This window comes from Nyctereutes procyonoides, unplaced genomic scaffold, assembly GCF_905146905.1.
Source record: "Nyctereutes procyonoides isolate TBG_1078 unplaced genomic scaffold, NYPRO_anot_genome, whole genome shotgun sequence".
NCBI lineage: Eukaryota > Metazoa > Chordata > Mammalia > Carnivora > Canidae > Nyctereutes > Nyctereutes procyonoides.
In genome coordinates this window covers 20,709,698-20,725,561 of record NW_026575132.1, presented here as the reverse complement: position 1 = coordinate 20,725,561, position 15,864 = coordinate 20,709,698, and the positions used below count along the sequence as shown (strand labels likewise).

The window sequence follows — 15,864 nt, the reverse complement described above, 5'->3', positions numbered from 1 at the left end:
ATCCCACGGTGTCCATTATTCAGTGTTTATTAATGTGAATGGATTCCCTTTCCCACCTCGTTATCTAAAGACACGATCCAACCATTTACAGACCTACAGACTAGGGTTTAAGATCTAGTTTGATGATTTTTATTTTCAGTGTAGCACTTCTCTTTCCACAGCAGGGAAGAAAAAAAAAAAAAAAGACCAAACAAACCCAAAACTCTCCGCGACTATTTTTGGGATTCTTGAAAGGAGTAGGAGTACGATGCCTCCTCCTAACTCTTGCAGCACTGATTCCCTTCACAATCTGTGATACGGTTTCTCAGAAATGCTGTTTGGCAGTCCTGGTAATTTCATGTGTTTTCAAACTCAAGCCACCCAGACTCCACAGTTCAGTATTTTCAGCTCCTTTCATTTTCCTTTTCCCTTTAATTATAGAAGCCTCTATTCCCTCTTTTTGCAAATGCGGTCAAGTTAGATGCTCCATGCTACTATTTGTAGAAGATACATGCTTTTTTTTTTTTTTTTGCTTTTTTTCCTCCCCCCCCCAGGACGCTCCACAGACGCTTCTCTGGAGGTAGGAAGGCTGTGCTGTACCTGGCGGCGCAGACGGCAGCGTCCTGGGGGGTCGTGCGAGCTCCCCGGGACCCTCAGCTCCCCCCCTCGGGCTTCGGTGAACGCCGCAGCAGCCCCGGGGCCGCAAGCAAACGCCAACGCTCTAATTTTAAACTTGCACCGTGAAGCACTTTGCAGAGCGGAGCTCCGTCTCCTCCCTTCGCGCCCTCGCTTCCTCGGGACTCGCGCGCGGGGCTCCCCAGGGCCGCGGGTGGACGCCGCAGCCCCGCTCCCCTCGCGCGGCCTCGTCGCCAATCGCAGTTTGAAAGAAAACTTCGGCATGGACCTCCGGGCGCCGCTGCAGTCCCTCCTTCCCGGCCGGCGGAGAACGTGAGATTTATTAGGACTCGGGGCGCGCGGGGCGGGGGTAGGGGGGGCGGGCTGGGGGCGGCAGGTTACCTGGTTTCCCCCCCCCGCCCGCCCGCTGCGGGGGGCGGGGCTCCGGGGGCCGCGCGGGGGGGCGGGGCTCCGGGGGCCGCGCGGGGGGGGGCGGGGCGGGGGCGCGCGGGTGGGCGCGAGGCAGTGCGCGCGCCGCGGAGCCGCCGCCGGGCAGCACTTGTCCTGTAATCGATTGCCGAGCGCGCCGAGCGGCCCAGAGCGCAGCCCCGCGCACACGCGCCGTCGCCGGCCCGCGCGCACCCGCGCACGCGCGCTCGCGCACCCACGCACCCACACGCACGCGCGCCGGGCCCCGCCGCCGCCGCCGCCGCCGCCGCCGCCGCCGCCGGCCCGCCCTCCGCCCGCGGGCGTCTGCGCGAGCCCGGCCGGCGGGGGAGATGTGCTCCGGCTCCGGCGGATCGGTTTCTCGGGGTTTGACCAGCTGTCCCGGGCTAACCCTGCTCCTCGCTGAAGATGGAGGAAGTAAAAACAGGATTACCCTTAGCTCCAGATCCACTGCCTTAGTTTCCACCACCCACCGCAGTGCACAAACACACGTTAGGCACAGGAAAGAAAGAAAGAAAGAAAGAGGCGATACACTAACAGTAAACACAAACAAAAGGGTGATGGGATTATTTTACTGCTTGCACTGCTGAGGTAAATCTCCGCTCGGCTTTGGCGTGGGGAAGAGCCGCTCTGGTTTTATTTGTCTTCTGGTTCATAGATGGTCTATGAATATGCGTGTCTGATTTGCAGGGGTGGGGGGAGTGTTTTCAAAGTTAAGCGTGATTCTGTAGCATCTCGTTTTGCACTGTGCTGTGATCAAGTGACTTGTTGCTGTGGAGCGGTCCTGGTGACAATACGGCGGCCGCTCGTGCGGGCGGCTCCGCGGCGGCCGGAGGGAGGGAGCCCGCGGCGGCGAGCGGGGCCCCGGGTCCGGCCGCTCGGGGCACCGGCCTGCGGGGATGCTGACCCGCCCGCCCGCCCGCCCGCCCGCCCGCGGCTCCGCGGCTCCGCGGCTCCGCTGCTGTCAGGGCTTTGGGCTCGCCTTGCTTTGTTTTAACTCGAATTCCGAGAGAGATTGGGTAGCTTGAGATACCTTGCAGCCAGCCGTCCTGGTGGAAGGAAGGTAATATCCAGATCCTGTTGGAATTCTTGAAAAAAAGCAAAAAAAAAAAAAAAAAAAGAAGCTGGCATGACACATGTGCAAAGGCAGCCGCTCAATCACTTTGACAGGTTCCAGGATGGGCGAAAGCGATGGCATTAAGATCTGATTTTTTTTTAAAATTTTTTCCCTTTTTTTCCCCCCCTTTTATTTTTATTATTTTATTTTGTGTGTGTGCCCAGGGCGAAAAGCCGCCCAGTGCAGTTGGCCTAGGCTCCCGGCTGCGATCTGACCGCCCCTCCCCTCCTACCAGCCTCCCCCACCCCTCCGCCCCCCCCACCCCCCACCTTTTCTTTCAGTTTTCTTGTCTTAGCTTTTGGTCGATTCTTAAGGAACCGGTGGATCAAGTTTTTTCTCTTCTGGTTAATCGCATTGCTGTAGCACTGACTGACCTCTCTCTCTCTCTCTCTCTCTCCCTCCTTTTTTTTTTTTTTTTTCCTCTTTCCTGAAAGTACGTGGTGCCATTCCTGAGTGACTTTTCCTACTAGACCATCCCAAAGGGACGAGGGGGAGGGGGAGGAGGAGGAGGAGGAGGAGGAGGAGGAGGAGGAGGAGAGGGGGGTGTTCCTTCTCTCTCATTTCTTGGTTTTGTTTATCAGCCGATCTGTTTGCAGGATTTGGGCTCGGAATGACCCACCTGTAAAGTGCTTTTCCTTCCTCCTCGCCTTGAACTCTGCAGGGGCTTGGCGTGGAGGGGGCCAGGGAGGGAAAGAGAGAAGGGGGAAAACACAGAAAAAACTTCTTTCTTTCTCTCTCCGTTTATCTTCAGCCCGACATTGTCACCTCCTCTTTGAGGGGTTAGAAGAAGCGGAGATCTCCCGACAGAGCTGGAAATGGTGATGAATCTTTTTTAATCAAAGGACAATTTCTTTTGTATGTACATTTCGTTTCTCTTTCTCCTCTTCTTTTTTTCTTCTTTCTTTTCCTTCTCCTGAGGGTCAGTAACCATTTCATTGATGGGGGCAGACTTCTTTCGCTTCTCCCTGACGTCTCTTTTTCTTTTTTTGAATATGTGTGTGTTAAATTGTGTGTACATGGCTAAAGAGATAAACTCATTTGTAAAATATCCGAGGAAACTGCTCCCCCTTTTAAACTTTACGGATGCCTTTCTTGAAAGCCTTATGTAATCATAATTTGAAAGAATTTGATAACAGTACAGCAGGTTGAAATTTAAGTGCTATGTAGGGACTGAGTTGGGAATTTGATCTGATGATTCCATAAAGAAAGAAAGAAAAGTTTTTTTTTTTTTTGGGGGGGGGAGGAGGTGGGAAGGGTGGTGGTGAAGAAGGGGAGGGGAGGGAGAAGGGAAGTGGTTTTGGAGACAAGAAGTGAAGCTGCCTGTTTTCCAGTAAGTAATGGAGAAATTCCAGGAGCCAGGGCTAAATATACTTGGCGATCAATACAGAAATGGCTCATTGTGAATAATTTAGCTGCTGGTGCAGTGAGAGTTTTGAAACTAAAGGCAAAAAGGACCAGGGCCAGAGGAAAGAAAAAAAAAAAAGTAAAAATCTCCTCAGGACGTGTCAATTCTTTAAACTTTTTTCCTTCAAAGAATACAGTTAGCTTATCGATCTTTTCATTATGTGAAATCAAAGCTAGGGGGTGTCATCTCATACAATTTACTTTTGTTTCTGAGAATTAAGTTCTTGTTTTGTGTCATTGGTGCATGAAAATAATTCCCCAAACTTTTGAAAAAGTGATCCCCTTCCCAAGAGCAAAAAAAAAAAAAAAAAAAAAAAAAGTTGGTGAAATTTTCAAAATCGGAATGTATTAAGTTGGCTTGGCATTTGTATCCAACCTTCCTCTGGCAGGAAATTAAGGTTACATTGAACAGGTGCTTACACAGAACTTAGTGTAGGCTAAAATGTCAATACAAGTCTGGGAGTAGGGTGACTGCTGCAGAAACCTTCGAGACACACTTGGGCACTAAATTTTTGTTTTGTTTTGTTTTCTTATGTTTGTTTGTCCTCCCCCCTCCCTATTAGAACATGATGAACCAACTTGCAACAATTGTGAATAGAGCTATCTGTATACCAGGGAAGTCCTCAAACTGCAGTGTGATTGTGGGAAGTAGTGAGTGGTAAAATACTTAAATCCCAGGGAAAGCTGGCACATTTGAGGTGTACCTTCCCTGTTTTGTTTTATTTTTTTTTCTTTAAGTAAATTCTGATTAACAGAGTCATTCCTTTCTCGCTACAGCCCATCTCACAGCACACTTATCTTTCCTATCCTATCTCCAGCAGGAATCAGATCATTTGCAGAAAGAGTTCAGTGACTTGCAAATGAGCACATACAGTACTGTAGTATGTTTCTTGGGCACAGGTTGCAGGAGCAGCAACATGGGCTAACTGCTTGGAGCTTCAAATAAGTTAAGCATTTAATGGCAGATACTGAAAGGAATCATTGTGTTAAAGGTATCATCTTTTGTATTGCAGCACTGCACTTTGACTATGGAAACAGAGGCTATTGATGACTATATAACGTGTAAGTATTCATTTTCACTAATTTGTTATTGGTAATAAAATTGCATTTGTGTTGCCCGTATTTTATCTTCTGAATTATGTTTTTATCAGGGATTCTGGTCTCTTATTTTCTGTCTGTTCACAGTTTCACCTTTAAATAAGTCTGAGAAAAATATCAGCAGAGAAACAAAACGAGGGAAATAATAGGAATATACCTACTCTATTAATGATAGTATGTTTAGTCAGTAGTGACTGGCTTAGCAGGTCAGCACTTTTCCACTGGAGGGTTTTCATTTATTTTACTCTAAGTTTAGAATAAGTCAGCTTACATATATGTCTACTAATATGGCGTGTACTAAATATTTACTACCCTGTAACCTAATTTTTTGACACATAATGTGAAAGCTCCTTAAGTTGACCTTTTTTTTTTTTTAGCCAACTTTCCTTTTTTGACATCCAGCTCTCTGATAGTCAGCATTTTGGAAAATGCTCGTTATAAATTACCCTGTGCTTAATAGTTAAATTAGATGTTCAAAGAAAACTTATTTTTTCAACAGAAAAATACTTTAGAAATCAACTCTTTCAGTTGCCCTTATTTTACAGTTAAGATTATTGTGATAATCAAATTTTGTAATTTCTTTTTTTTTTTTATTGTGGGCTGGGGTGGCTCTTCATTATTTCATTCATTTGCTATATATTTCTAAATTAAAATTCCTGATAGTTTCTTTTAAGGGAAAGATGTATTGCATTAAAATTTCAAGGCTATGCATGCCTCTGCATGTATGAAGCAAAGTTGGTAATTAGATTTTATGTGACAATGGACAGAGACTGAAAGATTTTATTTTGTGAAAGCAGGTGACAATGAGCTTTCACCTGAAAGAGAGCACTCCAATATGGCAATTGACCTCACCTCAAGCACACCCAATGGACAGCACGCCTCACCAAGTCACATGACAAGCAGTAAGTCTTCATTTTATGATTTTTTTTTTTTTCCTATTTCTCTAGCGACACACTTGAATTTGTTAGGTCTTTAGGGTCCTCTCACATTGTGGTGTAGTAGCTGCTATAGATTTTGCTAAAGAAAGAACAACACAGATTTATTCCTGTTCATTCTAGTATCATAAAACATGAGCCTGCTTACTAGTCTGACCTATCCCAAGGTGGCATTTGGGAGCTGGTGCTTACCTGTATCAGGTAAGAAATGTTAGACTTTGCTGGTTATTGTTTTGACTTGCCAGGTTTATGACTAGATTTGTTGTTGTTGTTAGATAAAAGAATATGGAAACAAGTCACTTCCAAAGGACTCTTAACAGAAAAAAAAAAAGAAAAGAAATAATTTTATATTGCCTTGGTACAAAGCTAATCCATCAGTGGGAGAATTGCAGTATTACTTTTTCTTTTTCTTTTTTTTTTTAATATGTGCAAGTTTCTTCACCAAAGTGATGGAAGTGAAGTGTAATTGGAAGTTTATGGACCTGATTTAAATCCATTTCTCTAACAAAGTGAAAGCGTTTTGTTTTACCCTCTCCAGAGAACTGTGAAAATTAGGAAGGATGTTTTGAACTTGCAGGAATAGACAAGTTTGGGCTACTATTTTTGATAGAGTCATTCATTGATGTAGTAAACGTTGTTTTTTGGTAATAAAAGAGCAACTTCTCTGCTGTCCGTACAGAAGACAAAATACTTCATTAAGAATATGGTTTGTTTTCTCTTAATTATAATGTTTTTACCAGTTTAGTTATTAAGTGCAAATGCTCTGTTACTCTTCCTCAAACGTAATATGAAATACCGTGTTTCCCTTATACTTTTGTATGTGTTAAATTCTTCTGTAGAAAGGACATCTGACTTATATGTAAATATAACTTAATTTAAAAGTTTTCTATTTGGGTAATATGTGAGGGTAAGGCAGTTTCTTAGCTTTTTTTTTTTTTTTAAACAAAGATTTAATAACTAAAGGAAACTGAATCAGCTACTAAACTATGAACATATTCTCAAGTTAATTCTGATAATCCAGAGAGAACAAATGTTCTTTCCAGTTTCCTCTTATAGTTCTCAAAACTTGAGGTTGTTATAAAACTACTAACTTTGTAAATAGTAAAGACTTCTGAAGTATAAGCAAAAGTATATAAAGTACTATTAAATATATTTTGTAGTTCATTAACTTTAAGTGGTTGTAGCTATTGACTTGAAATTTTGATTGAACTATATGAATTTACCTATATAAAAGTTTTCTTTTTATTAATGGGAAGTATTTCCCAGGAGATTTCATTCTGGAGGCAATCGTTAAAAATCCTTTATCACATAGAAAGAAAAATTAATAGAGAGTGAGTGAATGGATATTAAATTATAATGTTAATCTTTTATAATGGATCTTGTAACATTAATTTATTTTTTTGGCTAGTTGGCTATAATTTGACAAGTTATACTACTACAGTGTAGTTAGTACAATTTTTAGATTTTAACATTTAATGTTATTAGTTGCTTGGTACAATAGATTTTTTTATTTCTCTGATAATTTCTGTTTCATTTCCTAAAGAGTAAAGATAGATTGATAGGAAAATTTCTCTTAGAAGATTTAAGTACCGGCTTTAGAAACTTGAGAAACTTTGAATAATCATAGACTTTTTAGCTATCACCCCCTACCCACCACTAGGATATCAGCAGGAAAATGCGTGTTAATTGGCTCCTTTATTTGTGAATTTGATTTTGGTTTTGCAAGTACTCTTCAAAAAAGCAGCTCGCCCATTTATTTTTAAGTAAACATCGCAGAGTGTGGGCATGATCAATTTGAACAAATAAGAACTGTGCTTTTCACATTTGAGCTTTCCTCACCCAGCCAACAACAGTAAAATTATGTTTGGTACAAGAGTTTTGTTTTGTTTTGTTTTTTTTACCCAAACTTACTAGCCTGTGGCAATTCCATGTTAATACGGTTTTTGGCGAAGCTGCATGTGTTTTCGCGTTCTTTTTCCGAAGAGTTGCAGGTGAAATATTTGGCTCTCACTTCAGAGCTGTCTGTTGCATCCTTTATGTAGCCTGTCTTTACAGTATCTAGGTTACCCACTTAGGTGTTAGATGGAGAAGATACCCATTTTTCCTTTCTGTTAGATCTAGGAGAATATCAGCATTTTAGATTGCCCGAGCAAATAGTGGTAAAGAGGGACTCTTGTCTCTTACTTAGAACAAGAGACCTAAAATCGGTCACTCAGATGTTTTTCTGTAACTTGGAATAATTTATGAGTGTGCGCTGGGCCTGTCAAATTGCTTGTGGCAGAGATGATTGGTTTTCCTAAATCCATTTAAATGCATTGTTGAACTTTATCAAATGAAAATAGCTTATTTTTTTTCTGCAGGAAGGGCTGTTGCGTCCAAAAACAGAATTGAAATTTTGATTGAAGGTATTTAAGGCAAAAGTAAATGGGAATACCTTTATGATAGATTAAGATAGCCTCCAGGAGCACCAAGGAGAGGACAGGATTGTATGTGTACAAGGGAGAAAGTTATTTTAAAACATTTTAGGGGAAAAAACAAAAAAAAGAATTAAAAAACCTTTTTTTTTTTTTTTCCCCATAAAGTAACATTCTGGCAGTAAAGTATCAATAACCTGTGATAGACCACTTCTTTTGGTTTTAGGAAACTGGTCAGTTTTACCACAAGGTCCTAGTCATTTGTTTAGGTTATTTGATGACTATTCTAAGATGAAGGGTGTCTGTACAACTTGCTGCCAGCTATTGTATAAAAAATAATGACAGCAGCTATCATTATTTGACAGTGCTAGGAAAAGAGCATTGGCAACTTGGGGGAAAACTAAAAATGTTATATTGTCTGCCGGCTTTTGGTTTTAAAATTCAGCATGTAAGGTAATCTTAAAAAGTAAAGGGTAATACTGATCTTAACATTTTACAGTAGTTATTTCCTGTGTTTTAGAATGAATTTTCTCAGAGAACTTTAGACTTTTTCTTATGGAATAGGATCTCTTTGATAAGAAGATGGGCATTGTTGCCTGAGATCATTAGTGTACATATTGAGTCCGCTGACAATCTTCGGTGTCAGGGATGACAGTATATGCCTTGATGGCTACTGGAAATACACAGTGTTAAGTGATTTTAAAAATAGACTCTGGAAGTTAGGAATCTGAGACAGACAACTCAGACAGAACAATATAAAAATAATCCATATTGTATTTTGGCCATTCAGATGAGTCTTACTTACTTTGTGATTCCTTCTGTTTCTGGGTTAGCTTAATTCCAGTTCTTGCATAGTTGCTTCAGTATCGGTTTCAAATTGTTCCATCTATACATGCTGCTTACTGTTTTAAGAAATTAAGGTTCAAAAATTCATAATTAATCTTTATCTTCTACTTTTACAATGCCAATAAGTAAATGTTCCTTGGAGATAGCTAATGGTATGAAAATACACTGTGGCACAGATTTTGTTTCTATTACTTTAAGACTTTTTACATGGATCAGCTTTGCAGTCAATACTATTTACCAGTCAGTTTGATGGCCAGGTGGCATGTATGGAATTGGAAGAAGTAGTAATTCTAGTTTTACAAGACTCTGACCAATAATCAGGTCAGGGAATCTAGTTTATTCTTTTCATAGTGCTACACATTCATTTTTTTTCTTAGTGAGTTTCCATTTTTAGAGCCTAGTGAAGCAGAAGTATATTATGTTTTCCATTTTTCTTATGTAGAAATGGAGATCTGAAGAAATCGGTTGACCTTGTAGGTCTCTTAACAAAAGGAGGGAATTGTCAGGATTGGGACCAAAAAAACTATGATGTTACCTTGCGGGTTAGTTAGATCACTTAACTGTTCTCTCTCTATAATGTCATTATCTCAGTGTGTCCGCCTTGTCCAATACTGACCCATGTTTTAGTGACAAAACTGTATTACAGAAGTAGAGGAAGGTTATTATGAGGGCAGAGTGATAGCAGATAATCTTGTTAAGCAGATGTTCTCATGCACTTTAAAAAATATAGTTTATATTATGGGACTCACCAGCTTTCTGAATTGTCTTCTGTAGCTTGGTTTGGCAGTCACCCTTGGTTGGATTTCCATGGGATACACCCTAATGTAACACCAAATGGGCTTGATATAAAAACTCACTCTGTTTTGAGTTGTTGTACTTAGGTTTACGTGTATACCCAACCTACATTTAATTTTTACTTGTTGGGAAATTAGGAGAAGAGTTTGATTTGATTTCTTTACACCTATCAATCAAAGTTAAGTATCCTGGTTGTGACTTAAAAGAAAAAAAAAAAAAGGAAACTAAAGGAAGTATGTATAGGCAGGGACTTAACAGCAGAAATGCTGTATATTTGTCTTTGCCCCTCATTTCCCCCTCCTGGCATTTTTAGGCTGCCTCAGCATGAGAATAAAGGCCTGTATTCCTATAGAAGTGTTATCCTTATTGCCTCTGTCTTTGTCAAATATGTCTTTCCAACTGGAAGTACATTTTTTTTTTTTTTTAATGTAACATGATTGGTGAAGTTCTTTGGGAGTCTTCCTTCAAGCTTCAATGAATTGAGCTTTCTGGGTTCCTTGTTCTTTCTCCTAACTTTTAATACTGATGTATTTTGATCTAATGAAGTTCTGAAAGATCAATAGCAGGGCCACAGTGTAAAATGGGATAGAATGTGCTGTTTTTCTTTGTTTTTTTTTTTCCCTTTATATCTATTTAGGTCAAATATATTTATTGATTGGGTAGCATTTTCCTTTTGGAATTAATCAAGACACAGACTATCTATGCTTTGAAAGAGGTAAGGAGTATTTAGGAACAATGTATTCCTTATTATAAATGTTTAATCAGCACTCGAGTGAGAAAAGGACGGGGGATATAATTTATTGAGTATATATAGGAAGTCCAGCACTATGCTAGATGGATCCCTATTATTTCACTTAGTCTCAATGATAGCTCTGTGAGAGAAGTAGTTACTCCATTTTAAAAAAAGATTTTATCTATCTATCTATCTATCTATCTATCTATCTATCTATCTATCTAAGAGAGAGAGAGAAAGTGAGAGAGCAGGGTGGGAGCAGAGGGAGAGAGAGAATCCCAAGTAGACTCCAAGCTGAGCACAGAGCCCATGCTTCATGGGCTTTTATAATACAGAATAAGGCACAGAAGCAGCACATTATAAGTGGTTAAAAATATGGGCTTGGAGTTACACATGCCTGTGTTAGAATTCCTGCTTTGCTATTAACTTGCTGTGTGCCCTTAGGCATGTTACTTCATGTCTCTGAGCTCCAGTTTCCATACCTATAGAATGGGGATAAGCCATACCTGCTTCAGTGGACTGCTGTGAGTTTTAAATGAATATACACAAAGCATGCACCAAGAACATGCTTAAATTCAATAAATAATCACTACTGGTATTGCTCAGAGCAGTCAAGGTACTTTATCATCGATCAGTGGCTCATAATAAAAAGAGTTTATTTCCAAATCCATTCCTGTTTGAAATTTAGGTCTTTTGCTCTTTCCTTTTTACTATGTGGAACAGAGATAGGGATTTCTAATAATTTAGAGTAAAAATTGAAAAAAAGCCTTTCTATTATTTAATATCTAGGAAGATTTCGATTAACAAAGAAGTAGAATTTGTCCCATATGTTAGAAATTCTTTTTATTAGGTTTCAATGTTCCTGAGTGTAGTTTTATGTTTTTGGCTGTATATAAAGAAATCATTGCTTACCTTTGGTGCTCCAAAGATATTGGTCATTAAGAATGGTAAAAGAGGGGATCCCTGTGTGGCTCAGTGGTTTAGTGCTTGCTTTCGGCCTAGGGCGTGGTCCTGGAGTCCCGGGATCGAGTCCCGGAATCGAGTCCTGGGATCAAGTCCCGCGTTGGGCTCCCTGCATGGCATCTGCTTCTCACTCTGCCTGTGTCTTTGCCTTTCTCTCTCTCTCTCTCTCTTTCTCTGTGTCTCTCATGAATAGATAAATAAAATCTTAAAAAAAAAAAGAACGGTAAAAGAAAGAAATCCACTTAAACCTATTCATATCTATAATCAATTCTTTTTTTGAAGGTCTGTATCTAAAATTTTACTTCACTTGATGCTTCTGGTAGTACCATAAATTCTTATTTGATGATACCTAATCATGTTGTAGGCCAGATTGTTACTAATTGTGCATTTTGGGGTAATTTATTTGTTTTAAATTTGAAGTAAGCTTAAAAACTATAATTATCACTTCTAGGCATTTGCCATGTTGCTGCATCATTCTAATTGATTAATTCAGCAAGTTTATAGACTACCTTTAATGCATCAGGCACTGCAAGGTGAATCCAAAGGTGAATAGTACACTGTACTCCAGGAGCTCATGCTCTAGTTTGAAAGGCATTTAAGCAGGGCATTATACTATGGTATGCTCAATGTTCTGATTATAATGGAAAGTGGACGGTGATACTAGTTCAGGAGGTCTTCTTAGAGACGGAGGCTGGTTGAGCTGAAACTTATTGAAGGAATAGGATTTAGAAGAGAAGTGGAAGGCTTTTTCCGTATAAAGGATGCATCCACAATGGGAGCTGAGAAATAATATATGTTCTGGGAAATAAAAGCAGTTGGTATTTCTAGAGTGTGAGGTTGGTGCATAGGATTTGAGGCCAGAGATGACTCTGGACAATTAATCAGGACAAAATCATGGAATACTGTATATAGGAGAAAATTTGGATTTCATTTTCAGGGGAGTCGAGGGATTTAACAAAGCAGATGACTTCTGTCTTGATTGTTGTGGGATCACACTGGCCGTACTGTGGGAGAAAAGACTGTGCATGGAGACGTGTCTAGAGGCTGGAGTATTTTAAACAGGTATTGCAATGGTTGAGTGAGAAGTTGTAAGAGCTAGTGGTAGTGGGGATAAAAAAGAAGAGAAGGATTTGGGAAATATTTCACAGCTCAAAGTGCATAGGACTTGGATAGTAGGGTTAAGGAGAGAAGGAAGTTCATGATGATGATCCCTCGATTATTGGATAAATGGCAGTAGGTTCCATCAGGGAGGATAGGATATACTGGAGAGGTTTCCAGGAAAAGATGTAGTTTAGTTTAGTTCTGAATCCAGAGAGTTTGAATCATCTGTAGGATTTCTGAGAAGATGGCAATCAGACATATGGACAGATGGACTGGAGTGTGAATTTTCCTAATCTCGTAGATAGATTGCGATTTGGTTACTTTGCTACTGTATTACTTTAACAATAATTTAGGACTTAAAAAAAATTCTCCCATAAGTAAGTCCCAGCATTTGATCAGTGACTTTATTCCTAGTTGCCCCATTAAGTCAAGACTCTATGTTGAAATGTGTGAGTATAGGTTTCAATGCCCTCTCCCTGTTTCATGGAGTCCTTTTATGCCAGTCTCAGAAGTTGGATTAGTTGGAAAAAAAAAAAAAAGTTGGATTAGTTGATGTGATTGACTTAACCGCATTTTGAACAAAATATGCCAACCCTTCTCTTTAAATTTTTGTGGTACATTTTATAATCATAATTTTGGTGGTTATTTATTTTAAAAAATCATAAAGCTAATGTATACCATACACTCCAGTGATTTTACTATAATGATTTTTCTTTACTCTGTAACCTATTTCTTTATAAATCTAATCTATATAAATTTCTATATAAATATAAATTTCTATATAAATATAATCTAAAATATATGAGGAATGATGTTATCTACATGCTAGCCAGTCCTGCCACTTTAAGAGCCAAGATATTTAGTACTTTTATCCAGTGCTTTTCTGAAAACTTGAAGATAAATATACATACATGATATATATTATTTGAAAATGATTTGATACCTAGCTAATTTTTTTTAAAATTGGGGTAAAATTGGGGTTGTTGGGGTAAAATTACCTAGTGTGATATAGTATGATATAAAAATACATCCTAATTGATATATTTATTACCTCAAAATATCTATTACAGAACTCCATCTTAAAAATGTAAGTGCTGATTACCCAAGACACCATAGAATTCCAAATGAATGTTAATGATGGAAATACTTTGAGATTTCCTGTATATGGAGATTCAGAACTCTCTAGAGAGATATTTCATCTTTCAATCATTGATCCAGTAAACATTTATTAAGCAGTTACTTTGTGTGATGCACTGCTGATGCTGAGGCACAAAAACTATGTTAGGGTTTTTGTAGAGAGGGATATTGTCTTTCAGGGTCCAAATGAATCTATTTGAGATATTAATAATCCTTTTGCATTTAGAAGTAAATAAGTATGGTGTACTTACCATGATTTATATCCATTGTAGATAAGTGAGTTGTTTCTCACCTTTTACCACCAAGAATTGTTCAAAAGTATATAAATTTGAAGATGCACAATGAAACAGAGGCAAAAAATGCAACAAGCTTCTAAGGTAGGTTCCTACAGGATAACATTTCAAGAAATGTTATCATGCAGGATTTGGCCATAAGCCTTGCAATTTCTCAAAATTGATTGGCTCTACATTTAGAGTGGATCCATATCTCAGGATTGACATACTTGAAACAAGTTTATGAAATTGGCATTTAAAATCAGAAGACCAGTTTATGTCAATACCTTTATTAAAAATAAAACAAAACAAAAAAACCCAACCAACTAAGAGAGGATCTAGATCACTCCAGTTGGCTTGAGGAGATCATTTTGGGTAATCAACAAGGTCACTTGGTGAACTAGGATCTGAACAAAAGGAGTTAGTTATATAATTCAGATGTTTAATGGCATCACTCTAAGAGAGCCTAATATATTCAGCATCACAATAGAGATAGCATTGCCATTTGTATGTTATAGTTAAGTCCTTTGATTCCTTCTTGCCTGAATGGACATTTATTTAGATTTCATATGTATAGGTGTAGCCAAAATACTTCTGGGAGTCATTTTTTCCCCCTCAGCTTCCTTGGCTAAATCCTGCAGATTCCGTCTTTAACTTACATTAGTACATATAATCAGGTTACAACCAATTTTACTGGTCTAGGACAGATTCATTTTCTTTAGTGTTATTTTACATTCCTGCCTTAGATTTGTTAATTGTTGATATTATAGCTTAACTCTGTAAGAGCAATCTTTTAATGCTTATAAGGATACCCCAATTACTATTACCATAAATTCAAACTTCTGTTCAAAGAAATGTTGATAGGTGATAGGGTCAGCAATTTAGGAGGTCTTAAAATCAGTTTTAAATGAAGATGGGAAATAGCATTGCCACTAAAGAAAGGTACTTTAGGTTAGCTGGGAATCTGGAAGTGCTCCTTGTTATAGGTCAAGAGAAACCAACAGTACATCAGTTTCCTGAAATCATTGACACCGTCTGAGGATAGCAAATGAGATTTTACAGAAAATTATAGTATTTTAGTTTAGTTAATAAGGAAGGCTATCGGGACGCCTGGGTGGCTCAGCAGTTGAGCATTTGCCTTTGCCTCAGGACGTGATCCCGGAGTTCTGGGATCGAGTCCCACATAGGGCTCCTGTGTGGCGCCTGCTTCTCCTCCCTCTGCCTGTGTCTCTGCCTCTCTCTATGTCTCTCATGAATAAATAAATAAAATCTTAAAAAAAAATAAGGAAGGCTATCTTAATTACTGAATGTTAATTTAAGAATATTTGTAGGGGTGCCTGGGTGGCTCAGTCGGTTAAGCATCCAACTCTTGATTTCAACTCAGGTTGTGATCTTAGGGTCCAGAGATCCAGCCCTGCCTGGGGCTCAGGGCTGAGTGTGGAGCCTGCTTAAAGATTCTTTCTCCCCACTGCACCCCTCTCTCTAAAAATAAAATATATTTATCAAAGCATACAGCTTTATTTTGGGGCCGCACATTGATTACAAAGAAGCTAATCAGGAGATTTTCCAGATATGAATCTTTGAGGAAAATGACCATGCCCTATCTCTTTAGCCTTCAGTAATTATTTGTTAAATTAAGGAAATACTTATGATTGTATTGCATATATGTATTTAAATAATGTATTTCTGACCTATTTGAGGAGACTTGAAAACTTTAGTTTTTTGCTATTGAAATGATTCTGAAATCCTTACTTGTGATTTTCTCTGTTTGGGTATGTTGTTTTTAACTATGCCTCACTCTAAAAAAGATTTTATAATCTTCAGATTAGCCCCCAAAAAGATAATTCTGAGATTCTAAACAGCTTTTAAGTTTTCTGATTCAATATAATCATGTTCAGTGGAATCAAGTGAATATAAATATTTTCATGAATATTTTATAGCCACCATCATCATCTTCATTACTATTATTTTTATATAGCACATTTAGAATTTACAGATTGAATTCCAC

General features: G+C 39.1%; 1 protein-coding gene across 12 annotated transcripts in view; it reads left to right on the top strand.

Annotated features, from left to right (window-relative positions):
* Positions 1-212: 212 nt before the first annotated feature.
* The window catches only part of IKZF2 (IKAROS family zinc finger 2), a 155,042-nt gene continuing 139,390 nt past the window's right edge, over positions 213-15,864 (top strand). For 2 of the 12 annotated variants that reach the window (XM_055345521.1, XM_055345513.1), the window contains exons 1-3: positions 2,728-2,976; positions 4,576-4,624; positions 5,458-5,562. In XM_055345521.1, coding sequence (XP_055201496.1) covers positions 2,974-2,976; positions 4,576-4,624; positions 5,458-5,562 — 157 coding nt within the window. In that variant the 5' untranslated portion in view covers positions 2,728-2,973. Of the gene's footprint in view, positions 928-1,469; positions 1,633-2,727; positions 3,014-4,575; positions 4,625-5,454; positions 5,563-15,864 lie in introns of those variants that run through there. The other 10 variants (XM_055345520.1, XM_055345510.1, XM_055345511.1 and 7 more) reach the window with 9 other exon arrangements.